Source organism: Periplaneta americana, chromosome 4 (genome assembly GCF_040183065.1).
Source record: "Periplaneta americana isolate PAMFEO1 chromosome 4, P.americana_PAMFEO1_priV1, whole genome shotgun sequence".
In the NCBI taxonomy this organism is placed as follows: domain Eukaryota; kingdom Metazoa; phylum Arthropoda; class Insecta; order Blattodea; family Blattidae; genus Periplaneta; species Periplaneta americana.
In genome coordinates, this window is record NC_091120.1 from 200,571,593 (window position 1) to 200,598,492 (window position 26,900).

General features: G+C 34.4%; 2 protein-coding genes across 2 annotated transcripts in view; one reads left to right on the top strand and one right to left on the bottom strand.

Annotated features, from left to right (window-relative positions):
• The window catches only part of spel1 (DNA mismatch repair protein spel1), a 128,943-nt gene extending 104,736 nt beyond the window's left edge, over positions 1–24,207 (bottom strand). The window contains exons 1-2 of the mRNA XM_069824625.1: positions 23,839–24,207; positions 16,414–16,463 (exon numbers count right to left, since the gene is read on the bottom strand). Of these exons, the coding sequence (XP_069680726.1) occupies positions 16,414–16,463; positions 23,839–23,872 (84 nt within the window). The 5' untranslated portion in view covers positions 23,873–24,207. The remainder of the gene's footprint in view (positions 1–16,413; positions 16,464–23,838) is intronic.
• Positions 836–11,850, top strand: LOC138698592 (uncharacterized). Its single transcript, XM_069824626.1, has 2 exons — positions 836–987; positions 8,432–11,850. The coding sequence occupies exon 2, from the start codon at positions 8,432–8,434 to the stop codon at positions 10,163–10,165; it is 1,734 nt and encodes a 577-aa protein (XP_069680727.1). The 5' UTR covers positions 836–987; the 3' UTR covers positions 10,166–11,850.
• Positions 24,208–26,900: the final 2,693 nt, after the last annotated feature.

Here is a 26,900-nt window from a genome sequence, read left to right on the forward strand (position 1 = left end):
GCTTAGGAAAATATTTGGGGCTAAGCGGGATGAAGTTACAGGAGAATGGAGAAAGTTACACAACACAGAACTGCACGCATTGTATTCTTCACCTGACATAATTAGGAACTTGAAATCCAGACGTTTGAGATGGGCAGGGCATGTAGCACGTATGGGCGAATCCAGAAATGCATATAGAGTGTTAGTTGGGAGACCGGAGGGAAAAAGACCTTTAGGGAGGCCGAGACGTACATGGGAGGATAATATTAAAATGGATTTGAGGGAGGTGGGGTATGATGATAGAGACTGGCTTAATCTTGCACAGGATAGGGACCGATGGCGGGCTTATGTGAGGGCGGCAATGAACCTTCGGGTTCCTTAAAAGCCATTTGTAAGTAAGTAAGTATGTAAGTAATAGTGGTAATAGACTGCCTCCGTGGTCTGTTGGTCAGCATGCTGGCTTCCAGATCAGGAGGTCCCGGGTTCGGCTCTCGGGAAAAATTCCCTGGGTGTCTAGAATCTGGAAATTTGTATGAATGTGAGTGTGATTGTGATTGTGCCGGGTTAATATTAATTAACCAATCATCAAAAATATAAAATACATCAGGACTGTCACTGGGCAGTAACCTGAACACAGGTTTCAGCGTCACATTATTTACAAGCAACTCTATCTGTTAGCACAACCATAAAGCATCTAATAGATGCTATGTTACCAACAACGAAAAAAAAAAAGTGGTAATAGTAACAGTAACAAGCTATTAATAGCAAGAATAACATCAGGGGCAACAAACAGAAACTTTCAGCTGGTGGGTAAAACCTTAAAGACTGGTCTTGAGCCTGTCTTGCATGATCACAGTTCACCACAACTTCCAGAGGACGTGCGAAACCCAGCCAGTAGCAAGAAGGAAGTAGACGGTGATAAATTATATACAGGAGTGGCACAGCTGCAACCAGTGGTTCAGATGTGAGTTAGGTGCTGAGGACAACAGATTTGTTACAGCGGAACAGGTAATGGCAAGAGTAGATTATAGGAATTTCTATTTTCAACAATATTGTGGGTTAATCTGGTAGTTTGTCCTTCCTTTAAATGTAAAGATCATTCATTGTTGACGAGATTGGGCTATAGGATTATTAATGGAAGAATAAGAAGACAATATTTGTTTATTTTAAGCTAGTGGACAGAATAAGCAAAATTTTCAACAAAAAAAGTCATGACACTCATGACAGTTTTTAGGATCTAATCACTGCATGCACAACACCGCTAACCAGATTTGTAGGATACTGTTATCAACTCAAATACACGCTCCCATCATCTCATTTTCTCGTCAATTAAGTTCTTTTGCATTCTATCTCTTAAATATGTCTTCAGTGTAATGTAATCATATCATTCATTGAATGTGTTACTGATTTTGGAATGTTGTTGCAAAGGGAGTAATCTACTAACATGAAGCAATATGCATTTCCACTATCTCACTTTGTGTTAATTTAATTAATGCAGAAAAAAGACTGATGCAGAACGTAATCACCAGAGCCACTTTTTTATTATCGATAAACGCGAAATGTGACTGATTTACGACAGTAAATATGTCGCGAATTTTCACGAAAAAGTGTAACAATTTCAAACAAAATCTTATGAAATATAAATAATTGTATATAATAATACTCCGATATATACACCAAATATATAAAGGATTCTGACATCTTTGCTATAATAATATAAAAGTAGTTATTGAAATATAAATTATTTGAATGGTACAAGTGTTATGTTAAGTGTAATGGTTGTAAGATGGGAGATCTGTGCAAAAAAAAAAAAAAAACACACACACAAAATTTTATATTTACGCATTGCTCTGCATCCCACACTCTGAAATATGACGAACAAATATGACACAACAATGAATTGCCCCACATAGCTCAACCATTAAAAAAAAATATGTTTTATTTAACAACGCTCACAACTGCCAAGGTTATATCAGCATCGCAGGTGTGCCAGAATTTTATCCCGCAGGAGTGCATTTACATGCCAGTAAATCTACTGACATGAGCCTGTCGCATTTAAGCACACTTAAATGCCATCGACCTTGCCCAGGATCGAATCCGCAACCTCGATCACAGAAGGCCTGCACTATACCGACTACGCTACCCAGGCCGACATATAATATTTGAGGTGCCTAGAAGCAAAGTCAGCAATCTCCACTTTGGAAAATTTTACAGTAGAAGCAAAAAACTTTTTGAGGTGTTCACTGAACGACAATTCCATCAAAAACTATTTTCATGTGTAAATAGACATTGGAAAAGCAATTTTAAATAGTATCTTTACTTCAAAGTAACTGTGGAACAATATATTAAAGCTTTTAATATGGAGATTGCTGTTTTTGCTTCTCAGATATGGATATTAGTCTTTGCATGTAAGATGAGGAAGATTACCAGGTTTTATTGCAGATTTCAGAAGTCATGTGTAATTATCAAATTTAATTCTGAATTATAAACATTATTTTAGGTATAACAAAGCATACAATTTTTTTTCGCAATATTCAACACTTGAAAAGTCTTATTGTTAATCTTGCTACACACACAATTCTGGAGATTCTTCCATGAGTTCACACGCACAGTCATTAGTGCCTACCTCATTAGATAAGTCCAATGTATCAACATTGTCAATTAGTGGCTTGTAAAAATCCAATTTTGCGTTCTGACGCCAGTTCTCACTGAAGTGGATTTGAAGCAGTCGTTTGACATCAGAAATTTTCTTAGGATGCACAAGATTTGGTTGTAGAGGTGGAATATGTTTTGGAACCATTCATTATACATTCGGTGAAGTAGTGCAATATTCAATTGAGATGGCAAATATTTTCTCCCTCTTGGTGAATGGCAGTAGTGAAGTTCAGAGATGATAGGAATTTTATCACAGTCACTTCTCAGGTTGAGATTTCCTTTTCCTTGCTTTGGAAGGCAAGACTGGTGTTATGTTCTCTATATCATTAATTTTACTGGAAATTTTATGATACCTGTATTCAGTAAAACAAAATAATGTAGTTTACTTTTACCTCAGAGAAATAGAACTGACACTGTAATAACCATAATAACAATGAGAAAAAGGAAAGAAGACAGCTGACGGTCACATGACCAAATGAGATTCTCTGATTGGCCAATGTGGATATTGCTGGTTTTGCTTCTGAGATTGTAAAATTTGAGCATGGAGATTGCTGCCTTTGCTTCTAAGCCCGGTTTTCAATATGAAAATGAAACCATTTACAGCTGTTTTTGCTTCATATAACCTATGGAGATTGCTAGAAAACACAAAGAAGAATCCAATGCTGCCATAATATAAGTTTCTAAAAAAAGTGGAGATTACTGACTTTGCTTCTAGGCACCTCATTTATATAATGTGCTTGAATGCTAAAGTAATATTCTTACTTTTATTAGGGGCCTACATATGGGAAAAATAACTATTGCCATAAACAAACTAAATTTAATTAACACTTTCGGAACCAGAACTGAAAACTGTCCTCCTGTAACACTTTACAACAAAGAACTTCCTGAAGCAGACGATGTTAAATATTTAGGTATGCATTTAGATCGCCGATTAACATAACATAAACATATTGAAACTAAACGTAAAGAATTAAATTTTAAAACATCAAAAATCTATTGGTTATTGGGACCTAAATCAAAACTGCCATTAGAAAATAAACTTCTTGTTTATAAAGTCGTACTAAAACCAATCTGGGCATACGGCATTCAACTGTGGGAAACTGCTAGCAACTCAAACATTGAAATACTGCAGAGGTATCAGTCTAAAACTTTACGTTCCATTGTCACTACACCATGGTATGTCCGCAATGATGTCATTCATCATAATCTAAATATTTCAACTGTAAAAGAAGAAATCTCTAAGTTCAGCAAAAAATACCTGCACCGATTAAATCAACATCTGAATCATCATATATTAAATTTGCTGGATAATAGTCAAACAATAAGATGACTTAAAAGGACCAATGCTCTTGACCTTCCATTGATTTTTACTACAGCTATTTGAAACATTGTTATTTTTCTTTTGGAGTGTTGTCATGGGATAACATCTACACTCATGTCATATTCTTTTATAATATTTACTTATTGTCTATTGTAGACAGATTGTAAATGTGGCATAAGTGTTAAATAAAAAAAAAAATTAACACTAGGAATACTTCGAACTAAAGTTATTTCTAATCAAAACACAAACAATTTTACACTTAACAAATTTGTGAACGTCTTACCAGGTAGTTTCAACGCAATTTAGGTACAGTTTCAGTTTTGGTGTACACTAGATTGCAGCACTTTTTTTTTTTGGTATATGAATAAAACTTAGTAAATGCTTTTACTACACTATTTTAAGCAAATACTTTTTTTTTTTTTTTTTAGTGAATAAAGTTTAAGTGAAAACCTTTGCTAAAAATACAAGTGCCAGATGGTTTCTAGCATTGCAACAAGTGGCTTAAAATTTTCCAGCATTTCCTTAAAATAGTGTGAATGAAAACAAAATGTTCTGCTTGTTCTTCTAGTAGTGTAACTACCGGAATATTTTCAAGTTTGATCCATTTTTTTTTATCCAATGACACCAGGTTGTCATTTGACATTTCTGGTCTTCTCTCCTAGCAATAGCTTATTTTTAACCCACTTCTGAGTGGAGTTACGCTGTCCCAATGATGATGATATTATGCTAGGATGATTATGAAATACCAGGAGAGGTCTTAAACCTAAACCTAACCTAATTTCCAGACCATGGACGAACACAGGAACATTTCCCTTTAAGGAAAAATTCCTGTGTTCTAACCGGGAATTGAAATCCGGGACCTCATGAACTTAGTTTGATCCTATTCATGATAGAAATTTATTTTCACAATGGCTGCTAAAAATGGCTGCTTTTATGCAAATAAGAGCTTGCAAGAATTATTATAGAGATCAGGTTATCACTCATGTAACTGCCTATTGCATTTCTGTTTTCCTCCTTATTTCAATTTGATCCAACAGGCAGTGGATGAAACACAGTTTGAGATCGGAAAACAAAAGAGCATCACAACAATTGACTTTGTATGAATTTTATTGCGTTTTATTTTAAAGGATTTAATGGAGTAGGTCATGCAAACAAGCAGAAGCTTTCAAGATTTTGCTTGTAAGCATTAGCAAAACTTTATTCACTTCAAAAAAGTGAAATGCTAATACTAGTGCTGAATGCTAAAACACAGATGCTGTAACTAAAACTTAATATTACTAGCAATTACTTAAGATTTCATTCACATGGCTAATTGTACCACAATGAAGTTGTGTTTAGAATGTTCCTGTGTCTCAACAGACACACTGCGAAACTGAATACGAAATAAATGTACATTCTGCATGACTGAATTTACGTAATAAATTATGCTATTTTTAGGCTCAATGGTAGGTAGATTTTTTTCTAAGTGTAAATAAAATGGTAAGACAAAACTTCTAGTGTGAGAAGGAAAGGTCGTAATTTGGACACATAAAATATTAAAGAAACTTGTAACAAATTACAATGTGTGAAGAACATATTCCTAAACATAGACCTACACACTCAGCTAGTTAGTTACTTTACGAGACTCAGAGGTAAAATTTTTTGAAGGTGTCAACTCATTTCCAAACTGCGAAAGTTTGCAGCTTTCAACAAAAAAATATATATATATATTATGTTATTATCTTGTTGTAAAATGTCTTTTGTAAAGTACTATTCGTTCTGATTCTTGACAGCAAGTCGAACATGGACTGCATGAAAAGCTACTATTTGCATTGTTTAGGTTCGAATTGATCTCACTCCATTCTCTACAAATAAAATATTGCATCATCATTATATACCTTCAATAATTCTGCACTTAGCATTTTCCATTCTACATTCAGAAATATCTGGTCTTTTAGTTAGCATGAAACAAGAGCACTGCTGAAGACAATATAGAGGAAACAAAAGTAAAATTAGTTTTAAAAATTACTTTCATAACTACCACATGAAAAATAATATACTGTTTAACAACAAGAAATAAACTTAAAAATAAATTGAAAACGAGAAAAATTTAAACTCACACATCACAAATACTAGCATCTTTTGCTATCCCTTACCCCAGTGGTTCCCAACCTTTTTTGACTGACAACACACTTTACTGAATGCCCACAATATCCACAACACACTTATTTGATTTTATTAATACGAGTAGTAATAACAGTAATAATAATAATATAATAATAACTAGTACATTTCTTCTGGAGAAAAAGTTGGTGAAACTCTGTGTAGAATATTTTATAGCGTTTTGAACCTTCTTTCATCCAACTAAGACCTTTCAAGGTCTAAGCGGAATTCAAAGAAAAATTATATTAAAAACATAGTTATTCACACACATTTCGGTTCCACGATGAAAAATGCAACAAAAATGTCCTGGAACGCCATTCCAGTGCATTCTGCCAGAAAAAAAAGCATTTGTAACTTCTATGTAGTGTTGTAGATAGGTCGATGTTAACAAGCAATAGAAAATTCTAAAAGAACAAGCAGCAACTTGAGTGGCAATAGAAATAAAACAAAAGTATGTGTAAAAACTCCCAACCGATCTACGTTGAATGTCCGATAAAAGATTACATCTTGAAAACTCGCTTATTTAAATTAATGTGAAATCTGCGGTTGGCGGGTTGCACAGAGTTTCTTTATACGTGGCCTTACGGTTGAAAAACTGAGCTAAGCATTGTTGCTGGTGTTCACGTTTCATTGGTAAAGTCTGTCTCAAAATAAAATGTACCATATCAAAGACTTTGTTGCAAAGAGACATTCTTGATGGCATAAAATTTATTTTTCAAATGCAAAATTTCGCGACACACTCCATGGAACTGAGCTACACACTGGTTGGGAACCCCTGCCTTACATTACATGTTTATAGCAGATAGTTAATGCTGTCTAATGATGGTGTATTTCAAAAACGCTTTTTTCTTCTGAAAAGTATCCTCTTTATACCTTCATATGTCTATACTTACTTACTTACAGATGGCTTTTAAGGAACTCAGAGGTTCATTGCCACCCTCACATAAGCCCGTCATCGGTCCCTATCCTGAGCAAGATTAATCCGTCCACATCTGTGGAGTAACGGTCAGCGCGTCTGGCCGCGAAACCAGGTGGCCCGGGTTCGATTCCCGGTCGGGGCAAGTTACCTAGTTGAGGTTTTTTTCGGGGTTTTCCCTCAATCCAATATGAGCAAATGCTGGGTAACTTTCGGTGCTGGACCCCGGACTCATTTCACCAGCATTATCACCTTCACCTCATTCAGACGCTAAATAACATAAGATGTTGATAAAGCGTCGTAAATAAACCTACTAAAAATAAAGATTAATCCAGTCTCTATCATCATAGCCCATCTCCCTAAAATCCATTTTAATATTATCCTCCCATATATGTCTTGGCCTCCCCAAAGGTCTTTTTTCCTCCGGTCTCCCAACCAACACTCTATATGCATTTCTGGATTCGCCCATACGTGCTACATGCCCTGCCCATCTCAAACATCTGGATTTAATGTTCCTAATTATGTCAGGTGAAGAATATAATGCGTGCAGCCTTCATATGCCTATAACCTATTTAATGTTTTGTATTTTACTCCTGAAGATCACCTCCAATTATTATTAACCTCCAATTCTGAGCTTCACTGAAATTAATAAGATGAGTGTAATGATAGCTTTATCTATTGAATCGAAAGATTTATCTCCACAACCACCACCAAATATTTAATAGTACATTATGCAACGAGCCTATGATAGTAATTAAGACGCGAGGATGTTTATGAAACGAGCGCAAGCGAGTTTCATCATTTTCATACGAGCATCTTAATTACCATTATAGGCAAGTTTCATACGACTTTTTATGCTCGACCATATTTCTAACTTGAAATTATTCATAAGTATTCATGTATTCTTATGTGACTGGGGAGCGAATTGACCTTGTGCAATCTCGTAAATTGTGAGATGTGCGCAGACGCGAAAGTATTGATTTTTTCCGGGCAACGAATGTCGACGACCTTGGTATAATCTAGAGAGTAAGATAAACGTTAAACTTGATATAACCTTGAAATTGAATTCGACATTGAAAAACGAGATGACAAATTGAATTTATTTGAATATTATTTACAATTAACGCTAATTATTATAGTAACAGAACTTAACCTTCTGCGACAGTATTGGATTTCCAGCCTGCGTGACGTTTTGCTAGTTGTCTTTCGATTGCATATCCGAGAATAATCGAAAACCTGAACTTTAATGAATAGGTGTACTTTAATGATATGCATTAAAGGACTGCTACCAGGTGTATAATTACTACATTTCGGCATGGTCGAGCATAAACTTCTTTCTTCAATTCAAAGCACTGACGTTTTATATAATTTTTTTTCTTGTTTTTAACGAAAAATATTTCAAATTTCTTTATTTTCAGATGGCTCGGTTAACATTGTTGATGTTGACCCTACTGGTGGTTGGGGCTCTGGGAAGACCTTCACGCCGGGGATGGGACCAAGATACCTCTGGACAATTCCAAGAAGACTTGCAACAATCTCAAAATGATCAAGATACTGAATTCCAGCAAAGTGAAAATCAAGAACTTGATCAACTACAACAAAGTGACCAAGTACAAGACATTGCACAGAACGACCAAGACATTGAGCAGGTTGGACAAAGTCAAGAGGGACAGGGCCAAGAAACCGAAGACTTGCAACAAACGCAAAATATTGAACAGTTTGGACAGGGACAAGAAACTGATGATTTGCAACAAACACAAAATATTGAACAACTTGGACAAGGCCAAGAAACAGAAGACTTGCAACAGACTCAAAATATTGAACAATTCGGACAAGGACAAGAAACTGATGACCTGCAACAAACAGAAAATATTGAACAACTTGGACAAGGCCAAGAAACAGAAGACTTGCAACAGACTCAAAATACTGAACAGTTTGGACAGGGACAAGAAACTGATGATTTGCAACAAACACAAAATATTGAACAACTTGGGCAAGGCCAAGAAACCGGAGACCTGCAACAGACTCAAAATATTGAACAGTTTGGACAAGGACAAGAAACTGATGATCTGCAACAAACACAAAATATTGAACAACTTGGACAAGGTCAAGAAACAGAAGACTTGCAACAGACTCAAAATACTGAACAGTTCGGACAAGGACAAGAAACTGATGATCTGCAACAAACACAAAATATTGAACAACTTGGACAAGGCCAAGAAACCGGAGACCTGCAACAGACTCAAAATACTGAACAGTTCGGACAAGGACAAGAAACTGATGATCTGCAACAAACAGAAAATATTGAACAACTTGGACAAGGCCAAGAAACCGGAGACCTGCAACAGACTCAAAATACTGAACAGTTTGGACAGGGACAAGAAACTGATGATTTGCAACAAACACAAAATATTGAACAACTTGGGCAAGGCCAAGAAACAGAAGACTTGCAACAGACTCAAAACATTGAACAATTTGGACAGGGACAAGAAACCGATGATCTGCAACAAACGCAAAATATTGAACAATTTGGACAAGGCCAAGAAACCGGAGACTTGCAACAAACCCAAAATACTGAACAGTTTGGACAGGGACAAGAAACCGACGATTTGCAACAAACACAAAATATTGAACAACTGGGACAAGGCCAAGAAACTGAAGATCTGCAACAGACTCAAAATATTGAACAGTTTGGACAGGGACAAGAAACCGATGATTTCCAACAGACACAAAATATTGAACAACTTGGACAGAGTCAGGAATCAGAAGAGGACAGTGAACAATTTGATCAACAAAACCAGAACAAATTTCCTAATGATTTGTCTCAAATACAGACATTACAGAACAAAGGACAATATGAACAAAACAGAGATCAAGACCTATTCAGTGACGAGTCTGATGAGTTTGGACAACAAAGTCAGCAGAACTTGGACAACATCGAGCAGCTGGACCAGGACAGATACGTAACACCAGCAGAGGAGCTGCCCATTCAAAAAGAACGATTTCAAGATCTAGGCTTAGAACTAGGACTCTACACAACGGAGAGACCTGGATGGTTCAAGAGACTTGGACACAAAATAGCAAACACCTATGAGAAAGCAAAGGACAAAGCAAGTGAAATTGCCGACAAAATTAAAGAAACTGTTGGTTAGAAGTTATTCTGGACTGTTAATGTCGTGTATAGTTGTAATAGGCCTACCAAGGAAAGTGTCTTGGAGTAAAACAAATAAACACATAGGCTAGGTTAAGAATCTCCAACTTTCAGCTGTGTTGTAGTGCTAATTCATGGGCATCCACATACATGTAGAAGTTAAAATTGCAATCCAACATTGTAAATGGGCTTTTAATAAATGCCGCATTATAGACTAGTCAAATGATCAAACAATGTTTCAAACATTTCACTAGTACATACACAATTGTAATCTTAATATTAAGAGATATGACAAGCGGCTAAAACCAATTTGATTAATCTCAGTGATCAATATTTTTTAAGTTAATAACAAGAATGTCACAGACAAAAATTTCGTCAATGATCTAAAAGAAAAAATAAATTTCTATAACGATGAAAATACTCTTTTGAATGGTCAAAACACCACAACGTTTATCTTAATGTTTTGAATGTGTAATGGAAATGCATACATACTGCAAAGAAATAGTTTTGTCACAATCTAATGTGTTTTCGGAGGTACTATTCGTAAGTTGATTCAAATTCTAACATTATTACTTTTTAGACCCACAATGACCTTAAAGTACTAAATAACTTCATTCAAAACATAATATTAATTTTAGTTTCAGACCTAAAACTACCTTAAAAAATTTGACAACTTACGTTGATTCAAATCCTAGCATTAATTTTAGTTCAAGACTTACAACTTTAAAATACAAAACCAAATGTACAGATTGCAGCTATGTGCATGCTGTATCATTTGAATATGAGCATATTTAAATGTTCTGGTGAAACAGATACTAGGTTGAGAAACAAAAATATGATTTCAAAAAAGCAATAAAATATTAACTCTTTTAGATAAAAAAAAAGCAACTTGAAAAATAAAGATAGTGCTCTTAGTGAATGATGTTTTGTTATAACTGAAAATTAATTTTTTATGTTTACGAATTCAGAGAATGTAATTTAAAAATTATTCTATTTTACGTAGCCTAACTGTTTTTGCACTTCATTGTGACTGAGGATAAATAACATAAAGGCAATACATATACAGATGAATACTGAACCTTATTTCTCAATAATTACAAATGTAATAACAATATTTTTGTCATTATTTCATTCAATCACTATATGTTTTGAAGATCCAAAGTCAACATCTAAAACTCAAACCCTGACCAACCACGATTAAAAAGTTTGCAATTGTAGAAAATTTACACAGTCTAAAAACCGTTTATATAATATAATAAAATGTATACTGTTAAGTATCAGTAATGTACTATAGACACATCTACTTTATAAGTCTCAGATAGTTGATACAGCTATTGAGTAACAGAGGACAAGCAACTCTGACCTCTTGAAGAATGTATTTACTTACTTATGGCTTTTAAGGAACCAGGAGGTTCATTGCCACCCTCACATAAGCCCGCCATCAGTCCCTATCCTAAGTAGGGTTAATCCAGTCTCCAGCTTCATATTCTACCTCCTTCAAATCCATTTACATATCATCCTCCCATATACGTCTTGACCTCCCCAAAGGCTTGCCCCCTCACGTCTTCCAACTAACACTCTATAAGTATTTCTGGATTCACTCCATATGTGCTACATGACCTGCCTAACTCAAATGTCTGGATTTAATGTTCCTAATTCAGGTGAAGAATACAATGCGTGCAGTTATGTGTTGTGTAACTTTCTTCATTCTCCTGTAACTTCATCCCTCTTAGCCCCAAATATTTTCCTAAGCACCTTATTCTCAAACAACGTTAACCTCTGTTCCTCTATCAAAGTGAGACTCCAAGTTTCACAACTGGTAATATAACTGTTCTATAAATTCTAACTTTCAGTTTTTTTTTTTTTTGAGCAGGCTGAATGATAAAAGCTTCTCAACCGAATAATAGCAAACATTTCCCATATTTATTCTGCGTTTAATTTCCTCTTAAGTGTCGTTTATATTTAGGCCTATTACTGTTGCTCCAAGGTATTTGAATTTGTCCACCTTTCAAAGGATAAATTTCCAATTTTTATATTTCCAATTTTTATATTTCCATTTTGTACTTATGTTCTGGTCACGAGACATAATCATATACTTTGTCTTTTCGGGATTTACTTCTCTCGAAGGATGTAGGCCTACTTATTTGGTTTTCAGGGTTGACAAGTTTTTAGACTGAATAATATATGGGATGTGAAAGTGATAAATGAAGACAACCAATAAATCAATCAATCAATCAATCAATCACCTACTAATATCACCAACCAACCAACCAACCAATCAATCAATCATCTACCTACCTAACCAATCAATCACCTACATCTCTAACCAATCAATTAAACAAATAACTACCTACCTACTAACAAACCAAGTAAGCAACTTACTGATTGGCCAACTGACTCACCGACCAACACTAAGCAACTGACAATCGCAGTGGAGTAACAGAGTAGTGAAATGCGCTGACACAGTTGAAATCCTGATTGGGACAAGTTACCTGATTGGGGTTTTTTCCGTGATTTGCCCTCAACCAATTGAAGCAGAATTGCTGGTTAACTTTCAGCATTGGACCTCGCAATCATTCATCATGAGTTAGTGTGTTACAGAACTATGTTTTTCTTGAGTGAAATTTGGTACTTAGACTTACAAATTATAACACACAGCATGTCAATTGTTGTGGCATTTTTAAAATGACATGGCTAAATTAGAATTGCCACAGTGGTTATTTTCTAACTAAATGTACAGGAAAATTTAAAAAATCGAATTAGATTAGAGACATCATTGTAGCAATACAATAATAATTCTATGATCCCCTCAGTACCCGCTCTGGATTCAACACTATCTGTAAGCTGAATAATAATAATCAGGCAAAACTGTAGATATTAATCAGAGTTTAAATTTGCTCAATGAAAAAAGGATTGTTAAATGTTATGTTTTATTTAACGAAGCTCGCAACTGCAGAGGTTATATCAGCGTCGCCGGATGTGCCGGAATTTTGTCCCACAGGAGTTCTTTTACATGTCAGTAAATCTACTGACATGAGCCTGTCGCATTTAAGCACACTTAAATGCCATCGACCTGGCCTGGGATCGAACCGCAACCTTGGGCATAGAAGGAAAAAAGGATTAAACTTGCTGTTTTCTGCTAAACCTGGCCAAGCAATTACACCTTGACTTTCCCAGGACACTGCGCCATCTGATGAGGGCTGTCAGCAAACCAATATCAACAGTTATGACTAGAGATTGGAATAATTCACGGCCAAGAATTTAACGAATTTCGAAAAAAATATACAGTACATAGCCTATACATAACCTAAAATGTGGAGGAAACAAACGATTTTGACCTCCCCCGAATCTTTTTCAACTCGTAACCAATTGCGAATTTGAGATTTATTGCAAAACTTCGCGAATTGGACCAAATTTACGAAAAGGTAATAGTAACAGTGTTTTATTTTATGTAGCACAGTTAAGGCTATGAAACCTTCTCTTTCACTCAACCGGAAATTAGAAAAATGTAATTATACATACTAAATTACCCTGAATCTAGCTCTATCAAAATATGAAAACCATCGATTATCAAATTTAGTTTTTATCAGGGCATTTTCTTTTTGCAATTTATTTCGGAGATTCTCAGCATGATCAGGATGTATTTATTGATGTTCATCAGCGCTCTACCAACCATCGACTGAATTATGATGTTAATAAATTATATTTTCTATTTTAATAATACTAATTGTAAGTCGTGTTGATAATATTTTCTGATATGTCCGTCTTCTTTGAAATCACCGATTTCTGCATTTAAAGACACCGATTTTCACACTTCAAGGTACCACTTTCAATACTTTCAAGTCACTGAAAAATTATAATTACTAGTTATGACAAATGACGACTATGTTAAATGTGCTATGTTTCGAGATGGAGATGATAATGAAAGTGTGGAGTGTGTCAGTCAAATGACGAGGGAAAAACGGGATTGCCTTTGTCCACCAAAAATACAACTCCACAAAATATCAGAAATTAAATGGTCATAAATGACATCAAACAGTTAACGTACGGATCAAATTAATGTGTAGGCCCTAATACCGAATAACTACATATATATATATATATATATATATATATATATATATACACACAATTTGAGTAATGACATTGAGTTTTCCATTACTATTTTTACAATATTTGGAATCTCCACGAAATACACTCTTGATAGCAAATGGGGTAACCAATTCTGTTTATGTTAGAAAAATAAAATTCCGAAAAATATGTACTAAAATAATGAGGGGAGAAATACGCGAATAAAAATTGTGTTTACAGCATCACACTACAATCTCTTAAGGTACTCATCTACCCTTAATTTTTTATTTTCCTTTAAAATTTCTATTTTTTTAAGTCATCTGAAAGCTTGAACATTCCAGCTTTCAAAAACATATCAGTTTTCTCTCTGCGATGTTTGATTAATTAATAAGCTGAATTTTTATTGACCGGAAGCATCCTTTCTTTAAACCGGAAGTGCAGTTCTGCAACTGTCAATCTGTCATATTCTGTCAATTTTATATATTTCTCGTGTAGGCCTAATATCAATTCGAATTTGGCGGTAGAGTTTGACTGTATTACTTTTTATATAGTCAGGAAGCTGTGGTTTTGGTTTTACAATTTTTCATACCCTCAGGATGTAGACGATTTTTCTTCATGTTCAGTTTTACAGCACTTTACAACATTAATGTTAACATACAATGCACTTAGAATTGAGATATTTTCGTCATTCTTGCGCCAAAATGAAGCTGATTAACGTAGCGAAGTGCTAAACTATAAACAGTATCCTACTGCTTAAGAAAGTTAATTTAAAACTCCAAGATCTTAAATTTTTACGCTTAAGTGTGAAATGTTTCCTTAATGAGATAAGATTGGGGAAAACTGTTTTCACAGCTTATTCTGTGTTTTTTTTAGGAGTAAGACAATGAAAGAAATTTTGTTCTAACACAAAAACTGTAGGTCGACTAAAACAAATTCCAGTTTTCGCTTTTAAAAAATTGCCCCCTTGCCCTCCCAAAAATATTTTAAGGGTTTATTTTGTGTGAAAATCCTTAATTATGTGTCAAGTAATCAGGAAAATGGAGTTTTTAAAATATGGATAAAAACTGAAAATTTTCCTTTCAAGGGTGGATAAGTGCCTTAAGAGAAAATAAAAGTCGATAAAGTGGTATCTCTACCTAGAATAATTAATACAACATAATACAATCTATACTAATAATAAATCTGTAGCCGAAATTTTTCTGGTAATTTTCGATTTTCCAAAAATAATTGGTCCTAACATATATAATTAATCGCCCTGAAACCGAAAATAGCTTTTTTGAAATTTTTGTTTGTATGTCTGTCTGTCTGGATGTTTGTTACCTTTTCACGCGATAATGGCTGAACCAATTTATATGAAAATTGGAATATAAATTACGTTCGTCGTAACTTAGAATTTAGGCTATATGGCATTCAAAATATTTTATTTAAAAGGGGTGTTATAAGGGGGCTCGAATTAAATCGAAATATCTCCTTTATTATTAATTTTCATGAAAAATGTTACATAACAAAAGTTTCTTTAAAAATAATTTCCGATAAGTTTTATTCTATACAAAATTTTGATAGGACTGATATTTAATGAGATAAATGAGTTTTAAAATTACAATAACAACGCCACCTAAGGCGGTGTAATGATATAAAAAACAAGACTTCGTCTATAAGGGGCTTGGACAATAACAATCGAAAGCTATGAAACATAGCCTATAGAGAATGTTTCTGTGTTTGTATGAAGTAATATCGGAAGCTAAATTAACCGATTTGTATAATTAATTATTAATTCACCATTGGAAAGTGTAGTTTCTCTAGATGGACATAATGCTATAATGTTATTACAGTAACTTCTGAGTGAATCGAGGACAGGTAAGATTAAAATAGCTTCTTATGCACAGAAAACTTGATAGGCTATTCTGTACATTCACTTCCTGTATTTCCCAAAATAATTTTTATGACCAAATGAGTGGTCTCTGGATCAAAATGATCGCATTTTAATTTTTTTAATACAATTTAAATTAAGTAACATAATAAACGATTTATCCTTCTATCAAACACGAATGTTCCCTGGATCAAATGTCCTATTTTAATTATGTAATTACTTTATATTTATTTCTAACGGGTGCAGCGGAGCGCACGGGTACGGCTAGTTATAAATAAAATTCCATTGTATGGTGTACTCTCTCTTACCTCTGGCAGCGACTTGAAGAAACTGACAAAGCCTTTCTGCTGCGGTGTATCTGAAATTCAGAAAAGATTTTGCGTGAAAGAAGAGATGCTATGTGTATGACATACCACGCACTGCACTTTCTGCCTGGCATCTCTTAATATGACATACAATTGGACTAAAAATTATCTTAGTAAGGTAAGTTGCCCAAGACAAGAGAAAGCCTGAAAAACCATCAAAAGACATCATTAAGCATTTCTTTGTCCTCGAGAGAATCAATTTTTGTGTAATATTTGTGGCATGAAGATTTTTCCCAAAACATAGCAGTCCATCTGAAATACAAGAGGATGATGGAAGGATCAACTAGGGATATTAATAAAGAGATCTTTGCCCTGAATGTTAGGACTGTGATAGGCTTAATGACTGAACACTCGGTATATTGCTAGAAAACATAAACAGACAGTGATTTACAATTTATTAATAGTTCACAAATATAGTAAATACACTGAAAAATTAAAACTAATCTATACACAATTTGTAATTTCACACAATAAATATACAATTTTATAACGCAATCTATATAATTTAAATATGTTGTTGTTTTCTAATGCCAGGCGTTTGACAATAAAGTCATTTGACCTCTTGCACTCCAATATTTTTCAAAGATATTATCATGACTAGCCCCTGAAGCAGATTTTGAGGTGTTCCGAATCCATTTCTTGGTTTGAGTTGCACAATGGGCAGTTAGGGGACTGATATATTCCAATTCTATGCAGGTGTTTGGCCAAACAATCATGGCCTGTTGCCAATCTAAATGCAGCTACAGACGATTTTCGTGGTAAATCGGGAATTAACTGTGGATTTGATGCAGAGAGTTCCATTTTTTCCCTTGGGATTGAGTTATCAAATTTTGTTTGTTGAAGTCTAAGTATGTAGATTTAATAAATCTTTTCACAGAGTAATATGTAGATTTAGTAACAGGTCTGTAAGTAGCAGTGCTGCCCTTCTTTGCTAAAGCATCCGCATTCTCGTTTCCCAGGATTCCACAATGGGATGGTATCCATTGGAATACAATTCTTTTATTGAGTGATATTAATTGAGAGAGCATTTTAGTTATTTCTGCTGTTTGAGATGAAGGTGTGTGTTTAGAGACTATTGATAGAATAGCTGCTTTGGAGTCTGACAATATAACTGCATTCTTAAATTTATTGATGTGAAATAGAAGATTCCTGAGACTTTCACTTATTGCAACGATTTCTCCATCAAAACTTGTTGTTCCATATCCAAGAGATCTATTAAGTGAGAAGAGACAGCACGTAACATCTCACCGGCACCTTGTTCTCTGGAGATCAACGAACCGTCAGTGTATAAATGAAGCCAGTTTTGTGGAGGGTACCTAATATTAATTGTCTCTAAAGACAATTGTTTCATTATTTCAGTGTTTACTTCTGATTTCAGTATTTCTTCTGTTAAATTTAGATTATATTCTATATTTAATAGAGTTAAAGGGTTTGGTTTAATTTGTAAGCTTTCTTTTAAATGCGGGATATTGATTTTCTGCTTTAATTTTTGAACCATGGATATGAAACTTTTTTGAGTTTTCAATCTACAGAGAGGACTGTATGAACGCCAATTGTTTCCTGGTAATCTGGTAAGTTTTTCATATTGAATCAGTGCTTTGTCTTCTATTGTCATTTTGATGCTGTTAATATATTAGTGAGGAATCTCATAAAATCTATTGGAGTTGTTTTGATTCCACCAGAAATGAGCCTGAGAGCTTGGTTTTGAACATATTCTATTTCGTTTATGAAAGGTGAAGTAATTAAAATTTCTCCGCAGTATGTCAGCACTGGCTGTATAAACATTTTGTATGTATAATTTAAATATTCGTCTAGTTTTAGTGCAAGATTCAACCACTCTAGTTTATTATAAAACTTAATATTTATTTACTTGCTTAAGTTGTATTTCTCGTTTAACTCTACAATGTGCAACCAGTATATATAAATAATTCATTATGCTATTTTCTTTCATTTCTCTTTCACAACAGAAATATTTATACAGTTCGTACAATTCTATATCTACAACACAGAACAAGCATAATCATTGATATTATATAAAACATATTTGTATAATTATTTCTTATTAAATCTTAAATAAGAAAGGTTGATAAAAATAATTTAATTGTTTAAATAAATTTATTTATAATTTACACTATCAATTATTCCAATTCAGAAACAACTAAGTAAACTAAAAGAACTCCAAAAGGAAATAACATTTCAATGGATACCTAGTCATTGTGGTATACCTGGAAACGAGAAAGTCGATAATATTGCAAAACAGGCAACATATTTGCAACCAACACCTCTTCAAGTGCTATCTCTATCCAATGCTTTTGCTTCAGTAAAGTCTCATTTTACAAATCTATGGATCAACAATTGGCTCTCTTCTGACAAAGGGAAAATTTTACAGTCTGTACAAAAGAAACCAAATGACCTGGAAATGTACAAAAACTTGCCCAGACATGTTCAAACATTTTTAACAAGAGCCAGAACAGGTCACATTGTCACACAATTGTACCTACACCGATTTCACCTTTCTGATAATCCTACTTGTCTGTGGTGTAATAATCGTGATGAAGTTCTGGAACACATTCTTTTATACTGTCCATCCATAAACCACAAAAGAAGTAAATTAAAATCATCAGTACCAGTTGCAGAAGACACAGCCCTGCAGTATATATTGACTACACCCCAACTCTGGCTACTAGCAACAGACATCTATAATGAACACCAATCAAAATACCCCTCATTTCTCATGAAAAACAATAACTGAATAGACTACAGTGGACTATAGTGGACTTTATGTTGTCAACACACAGCTGGATACATTAAGAAGATTGATTATTCTTTCTTTCTTGCTCATCTTTAATAAGTTTACTTGAGGCTCTGATGTATTTTTGTCGTATGAAAACCTATGAACTGCAGAGATCGAATACATGCTTACGAGGTTCAATTTCTCCTCTGAGCCTCACAGAGGACTTGCGTGTGGGACAAAAGGTAAGGGGAGAATGCTGTAGAGGAAACATGTGCATGTGCTGGTAAATAGACCGGCGCACTGTGCTGAGCACAGCTGTCCAGTGACTTAATAGTGAGACAGCCAACACACTAATGGCAGAAACGTAAGAATGGTAGTTCTTGGTGCGAGTGTGACCAGTGTTCGTTTCCAAAAAAAATTAATAGGCTTCAATATCTTTTACAAATAAATTTTTCAGTTTTAATCTTGGAAGATAAGCGTAAAATAAAGAAGCTTGGAAGACCGTTACCTCAACTCGATTTAAAGCAAGCACAAACAAGCCGAGGTGAGACATTTTGCAGGGCTTTCAATGTAAAAATATATGAAATAAACAGCTGGATTTGCGGTTGTGAATCAACAAATAAATTATTTTGTTTCCCGTGCCTGCTATTTGCTAAGGGTAAAGATATGAGCTGGATATGCACTGGTGTGTCAGATTTAAGCCATTTGACGCAGAAAATTAAGAAGCATGAGGAATCTATTGCTTATAAAAATGCTTGCCTAGATTTATGAGTCCTTGGAAGATTAGAAATTAAGCAACAGTTTAGCCCAGCCTTTCAGGCAGAATATTTAAACACAGAATGATAATGTAAGGAAAAATCGCTATGTCCTTTCAAAGATAATTAATCATCATCATCATCATCATCATCCTCATCATCATTATCATCATCATCAGGCTCATTTTAAGGTAATTATCTACTTAAAGAACTCAAATGAGATATTGTTTAAATTTTTGAAAAACTATGTAATATCATAAAAGTAGTGAACTCCTTGTCATTTTAGGCACAAATCGCCACTGATTAAGGTAGAATTTTGTGTTTTGTGTTGATGAGTAGGCCTAATGTAATTTTGTTCTGTTTTTGTGATTTTGTTATATACTATAAGATATTTCTTAAACAATGAATGCCTACATTGTGTTCACATTATTTTAAAATTAAAGAATTACATTTCTATTTGCAGTACTGAATGTTATATGCTATGCAGATCTTTAAAAAAACGCTTGTCTGTTCATCTGTGACGAGGAGTAACATTTTTATTTGATGAGTGCAAAGAAATTTTGAACTTTTAGTTGTGTTTATTCAGTTCGACCATGTTGACTAGTGAAATTTTTTCCTGACTGGTGAGCCACCACAAAATTTTTCAACCTCTTGTTATATGATTAGGAGAAGCAATTTTCTGCGAAGCTGTAGCATTAGTAAGGGTTCCATTTTGAGCTTAAAAAATGATGGTCACATTAGCATATGATGAAGTTCTGCACAGCCTATAAAATGTATTTCAAAGTGTCAGTTGGGAATCATAGCAAATCCTGGGCTCCCCACATCACTTGTAATTCTTGTACATTAGAAAATGTTGCATGAGACCAGAAAATGTAAGCCATTTGCTATACCATGAATTTGGAGAGGATCTTCAAAAACACCACAGTGTGGCTATTTTTGTCCATAAAATTGCATTACTTGCATTCTCATATGTAGTATTAGTAGTATTTATTTATTTAACCTGGTAGAGATAAGGCCGTCAGGCCTTCTCTGCCCCTCTACCAGGAGATTCCAACTACAATATCAACAATAAAATTACAATTAGTATTAAATTTACAATTACAATTACAAATAATATTACAATTAGTATTAAATTTACAATTACAATAAAATCAAAGTACGAAAAGATTACCTGAATAATTAAAGCTAGATAATTTATCATAGAGAAACAAAGAATATTTTATATTTACTGAATTACAAATTAAATCTAGAATAACAAAATTGTATAGTGATGAAATTACTGAATATTGAAATATTTTGTGATAGATTAAAGAAACTATTTACAAGTAATCAATTACTGACCAAGTGCCTAGTAAGTTTTCGTTTGAATTCAATGCTATTTTTTCTGCCAAATTTGGGAGATGTCACCAAAGAATGCAGTGAACATTTCCATACTTTGCACAAGATGGCGAATGACTTCATTATCAAGTTCCTAGGCACTGGACCAACAACAACACTTCCATCAAGATATCCAAACAACAGAGAAAAGTTACAAAATACGTTGTAATGATGCTTTCTTCAGAGATTAATTGTATTGATTTCTCGGATTTTCATGAAAGAAAATCATATCTGCTGTTTCTTCTTTAGATTAAAAAGTAACAAGGTAAAGATACCAGTATCCACTTTAGGCTATGTACCACAGTCTAGTATAAGCCTATACGGTCACGAAGCTTGAGTTGTGAGGGTGCTAGGAACAATAGACTGTGCCGGTACTATTTTGTATTGTCTGTAATGAGACGATAGTAGCGATCCTAGTGGTTAGCAACTATCTATGGAGGCATATTGACTACATATTGAGCTTCGTGACTGTATATACTAGACTGTGCTACGTACCATGCAGCCATGGAGGTAGTGCTTCATATTTTCATGATCTCGACTGGTATAGTTGGTATCACTCTCCCTGAGAGAATCTTGGGACCATTCTGGAAGTTTTGGCAAAGAGAATAATTCTGCCACCACCTAGGATTGAACCTAGCACCTTCTACTTCGTAGTCAATTGCCCTACCAACTAAGCTACCTGGTAACAGTGTGAAGGTATCCTGTGTAATGTATAGCACTGTAATCTTCATCTTACAATGTTTGGTGACGTATACGCGTCCGTTGATGTGACATATTAATGAATTTAAATACTATTATAGTCACAATCATGCCATGGTATGAAAGAAAAATTACACAACCTCGAGCGGGAATGACCGGAGAACAGGAAGTCGCAGGTTCGATTCCCGCTTGAGGTTGTGTAATTTTTCTTTCATACCATGGCACGATTGTGACTATAATAGTATTTAAATTCATTAATATGTCACATCAACGGACGTGTATACGTCACCAAACATCGTAAGATGAAGATTACATTTGTAAAGTTTCTTTCAACCCATCAGCAGTGCTGACTAGATCAGACGCTATGGACAGTAGGCCTACTCTATAACAGAGTCGCCAGTATGAAAGGATAATTCCAAGCCTTTGGTGTGAGACGAACTCGATAGTTCAGTGGTAGAGCGCCTGACCGGAGAACAGGAAGTCGCAGGTTCGATTCCCGCTCGAGGTTGTGTAATTTTTCTTTCATACCATGGCATGATTGTGACTATAATAGTATTTAAATTCATAAGTATAGCACTGTATTTTTTTTCAATATTTTATATTTGTTTATGGTTGATATTATGGCATTATTTTTTATGTAAATGAGTGACTTTTCAGGAAAATGAATAGACCTATTACATGTTTGGTCAGCACCATCGAATTAACTAAAAAAAAACACTTAAAACTAGATAAAAAAAAAAGTCGGTCAAATTTTGTATATATTGTAGTAGTGTAAGATAATTATTTAGATTATAAATCCAGACCACCAAATCAGATTTTGAGTAATCTTCTGAAAATGGTACATGTTTCAATGATTAAGTCTATTACATTTTTTTTAAGAATGATAGCTAAAAAAGTATGCACAACAGATTCATTAGACTTAACAAGTTTAGAATTGGCTGACGCACCTTTAGTCCTTTTTACTGTATCCTATTCCATTCTAAAAACGTATTTAATATAGCAATACAAAAATCAGGAACATTAAATTCAATTTGAAAATATGCTTCAACATATGTGCCAAATAACTGATTAATACCAGTATATCTGTACAGTTAGGGTACATCTTCAAAGAAACTTAGGTATGTACGAAGAATAACATATTAATATTGATTAGCCTGGCGGATCTGGTGCGCCCCTCAGGCTACAGGAAATGGGTTTGTCCCACTTTTCATAACCACTGCAGATCGATCACGTAGCCTGCAGCAGACAAACTCAATATGTGAATGGGTTAAGTCTTAAATATCAACACAAACAATAACAAATAAGCATATGGAAATACTGAAAATCAACTTCAACGTTAAAAACATACATGACAATATTTTCACACAGAAGCAAATGCAAAATAAACCACATATTTCAAAAGAAGACAATAAATAAAGTGTATTCGTGTTACTGACTGGAAGGAAAAAAGTCCTATGCAAAGATATATGAATGTCTTTAATCAATAACACATTATTCGCAATCAGTGAGGTTGTGAAATGACTATGAATAATTTCTCCGCCTTCGATAAGAAGTTCACGCAACTGGTACAACAGGTCTATTTCTCAAAGCTGAATAGGGCCTACAAAATATAAAGATACCGGTACTGTAATTGAGTTTGTTATAAAATATTGGAGTGGAATTGCAATTAAATGCAGTGACAATTATAGTACAACATGCCACTGAATTTCTTGATTGTAAATATCTATGTCATTAGAAGTACCAAATCCTAACCTTCAAATCATGTTGTATAAAAATCTAAGTAACACATAAATGCTACAATACCTAGATTTAGCTGCTGAAGAGGTTGAACAGCCATATCTATTGGCGCTATTTTATTATTTCTAACACAAATGTAACAAACAACAAAGATAAAAGCAGCAAACTCAGCTCCTTATAGCCACAGAGCATACGTCAAAATACCGCGCGAATTCTTTTTTTGTTTGATCTTTGTTCAGTCGCTCAAATTCCGCTTCAGCAAGCGTTAATATTATAGTTTAGTCTTTTACATTTCGTTCACAGGTGATTTCACTCTATGTACGGCACAATTTTAGATACGTTTAAATAACAAATTCATTACTGATAATCAAAGTATTTCATAATTAACACAACATATTAATTGAAATACGAATACGAAACAAGAACGAATCGTTTACAGATACCAACAGACGATACTAAGAACATTTCAATGCTTTACGCATATTCATCGAAGTCAAATATTTATTCCTGTGTAAAACATAATTACATTATGTAGTCACATTATGTAGTCACACAAAAATATGCTTTCAGATATATTTTTTTTTCATTCATAATCCTGTATAATTAGTAATTACATTTGTTTCGAACACGGTAGGTGTTGGTGTACCTGATGAAATATAACTCAAAACTTTATATTGCGTCATTGCCAATACTACGTAGTCCAGTGTTGCCAGATTTAGAGATTTTTCACCATTTTTTGCAAATTTGACATGATTTTTGCGATTAAAATTTAAGATTGGCACGTGCATGCCATTTTGTAAAATTCTTCTTTAAATAATGGAAGTAATTTCTCCGAATGATTATACCCAACCAAGAATTAAAGTTAGCTTTATTGTCGCACGTGGTTTACGTTTTAAAGTGTTTCAAGTTGACTCAATTTATTTTAAATATAAATATTAAAATATACAAATTACTATTATTACTATTATTATTATTATTATTATTATTATTATTATTATTATTATTATTATTATAACACATGCGTCTGATATTAAATATTTTGCATTTATCAATATTACCGGTACAAGACAATTGACGACAGCATAAAAACAATCATTATAGTTTGTACACTACGGTATCAAATAATGAGAGTGGTAGTTTAATTTAGATTTCAGCCAAAGTTAGCCTTAAAAATGTTCACCGTGTTCACCGCTGTGAAGTAACGGTTAGCGCGTCTGATCGTGAAACGAGCGGGCCCGGGTTCAAATCCTGGTGGGACAAGTTATCTGGTTAAGATTTTTCGCTGGGTAACTTTCGGAGTTGGATCTCGGGTTCATTTCACCATCATAATTATACTTCCCTTTTTCAGCATCATCATCATCATCATCATTGTTTCCTTCCTAAATTACGCGCTTGCTCCGATGTAGAGTTGACTGCGGGCCACCAATCGCAGTTAATCTTCATGTGCTTGGTCGTTACAGTGAACTATAAACGTCTTCTCCAAATTCTCCGTCAGAAATCTGTGTCGGTTGTCACGGAAGAAAGCCTTATATTTGGAGAAAGACATTTCCACGTCACATGAAGTTAGTCTGGCGTATTCAAAGAGAGGAATTCACTAACGCTTATGTGATCATAATCAATTGCTGCTTCTTCACTCTCCAAGACCTTAGCTATTTCACACATTGTTTGAAACTCATTGCTTTTTTCTAACACACTTCTGAATTTGTTTTTCAAAGTTTCCATTTTAGAGCCTCTGTGTGAGTCTATTATATATATATTTTTTTGACATTGCGCACTTCTTGTACGGTTTCTGCCAAGACGTTTGTTGTTACTTCTAATCGTTTTATTGAATCACATAAAAAAACTAAGGTTGGCACAAATGTATGCTAAGTCATTTTTTTTACAGACCTGTCATTTAGCAAATTTTGTATTATTTCTGTCGATGACGCGTCTTCTTTGTCCAGTTCATCTATTACTGATTTAACACTCTCAAAATTATTTACATAGCATACAGTGGCGGCTCGTGGGTATTGAATTAAGGGGGGCTGCATACAAAAATAAATCAAGCAACTTACTTTATTTAAAGATTAGTTCCATGCGCCTTATCTTATAAGTTGTGTTTAAATGAGACAGGCTCATGTTAGTAGATTTACTGGCATTTAAAAGAATCCTGCGGACAAAATTCCGGCACACCGGCGACGTTGATATAACCCCTGCAGTTGCGAGTGTCGTTAAATAAACCATAATTTAATTTTTTATATGCAGATTTGAACCTTAGAAATATCTAACTGGCGATGTTGTAGTTGGTTGTATAATATATATACATGATACATCAATAAATGAAAAAAATAACTGAGCCAGAAATTGAATTCAGGATATTCAAGAGTACCCAGGGCGCTTGCCTCATTTATTGTGATGTTACATGTTTCAGATTCCATTATGGTTTGAAAACATTCTAGCAATGGCTCCTTCTTCCCATGAACAACATTTACTGTTCTTATTTTAAATCCATCTTGTTGCCCCAGCTGATGGAATTGTCTTTGAAACACATTAATCTAATACAGGTCGAGAGAAGAGAGCAGGGATACTGGATAAATTATCAAAAAATATGCGAGCCTTTGTATTTTGTTTAGCGGCTCTTTCCATTATGAGATTCAACTGATGGGCATTTAATTTCACATTTCTCCTGAATTGTTAAGGTAATGAACTGAATAGACTGTAAATATTGTACAGAATTAAACATTGTTGCACTTGTTATACTCACAACATTAAAGAAAATGTATTTAAAACTGCGCGCTACTGACGAACTGCTGCAAATTGTGCAGCGCCTGGAAACTCTGGATTAACGGCAAGGGGCAGCAGGGAGGAGGGGTAAAACTAACGCGCAAAGCATCCGAGACGAGACTGGCAGCTCCAGGGGAGGAAGTGGCTTCACCTTATAGTCTTTGGCTCTGGCTTCGCTCTGGCAGCACCAGGGGAGGAAGTGACTTCACTAACGATTGCGTGCATGTCATTGAGAGCGAATTTTTTTTAAAAATTCGAGCCGCTAAATAGAGACTGTATAATAAATGTATTTCACAACATAAAACGAGACAAGAGCCACAAATGTCTGGAGGTGCTGCAGCTCCGCAGCCCCTCTTCGAAAGCCG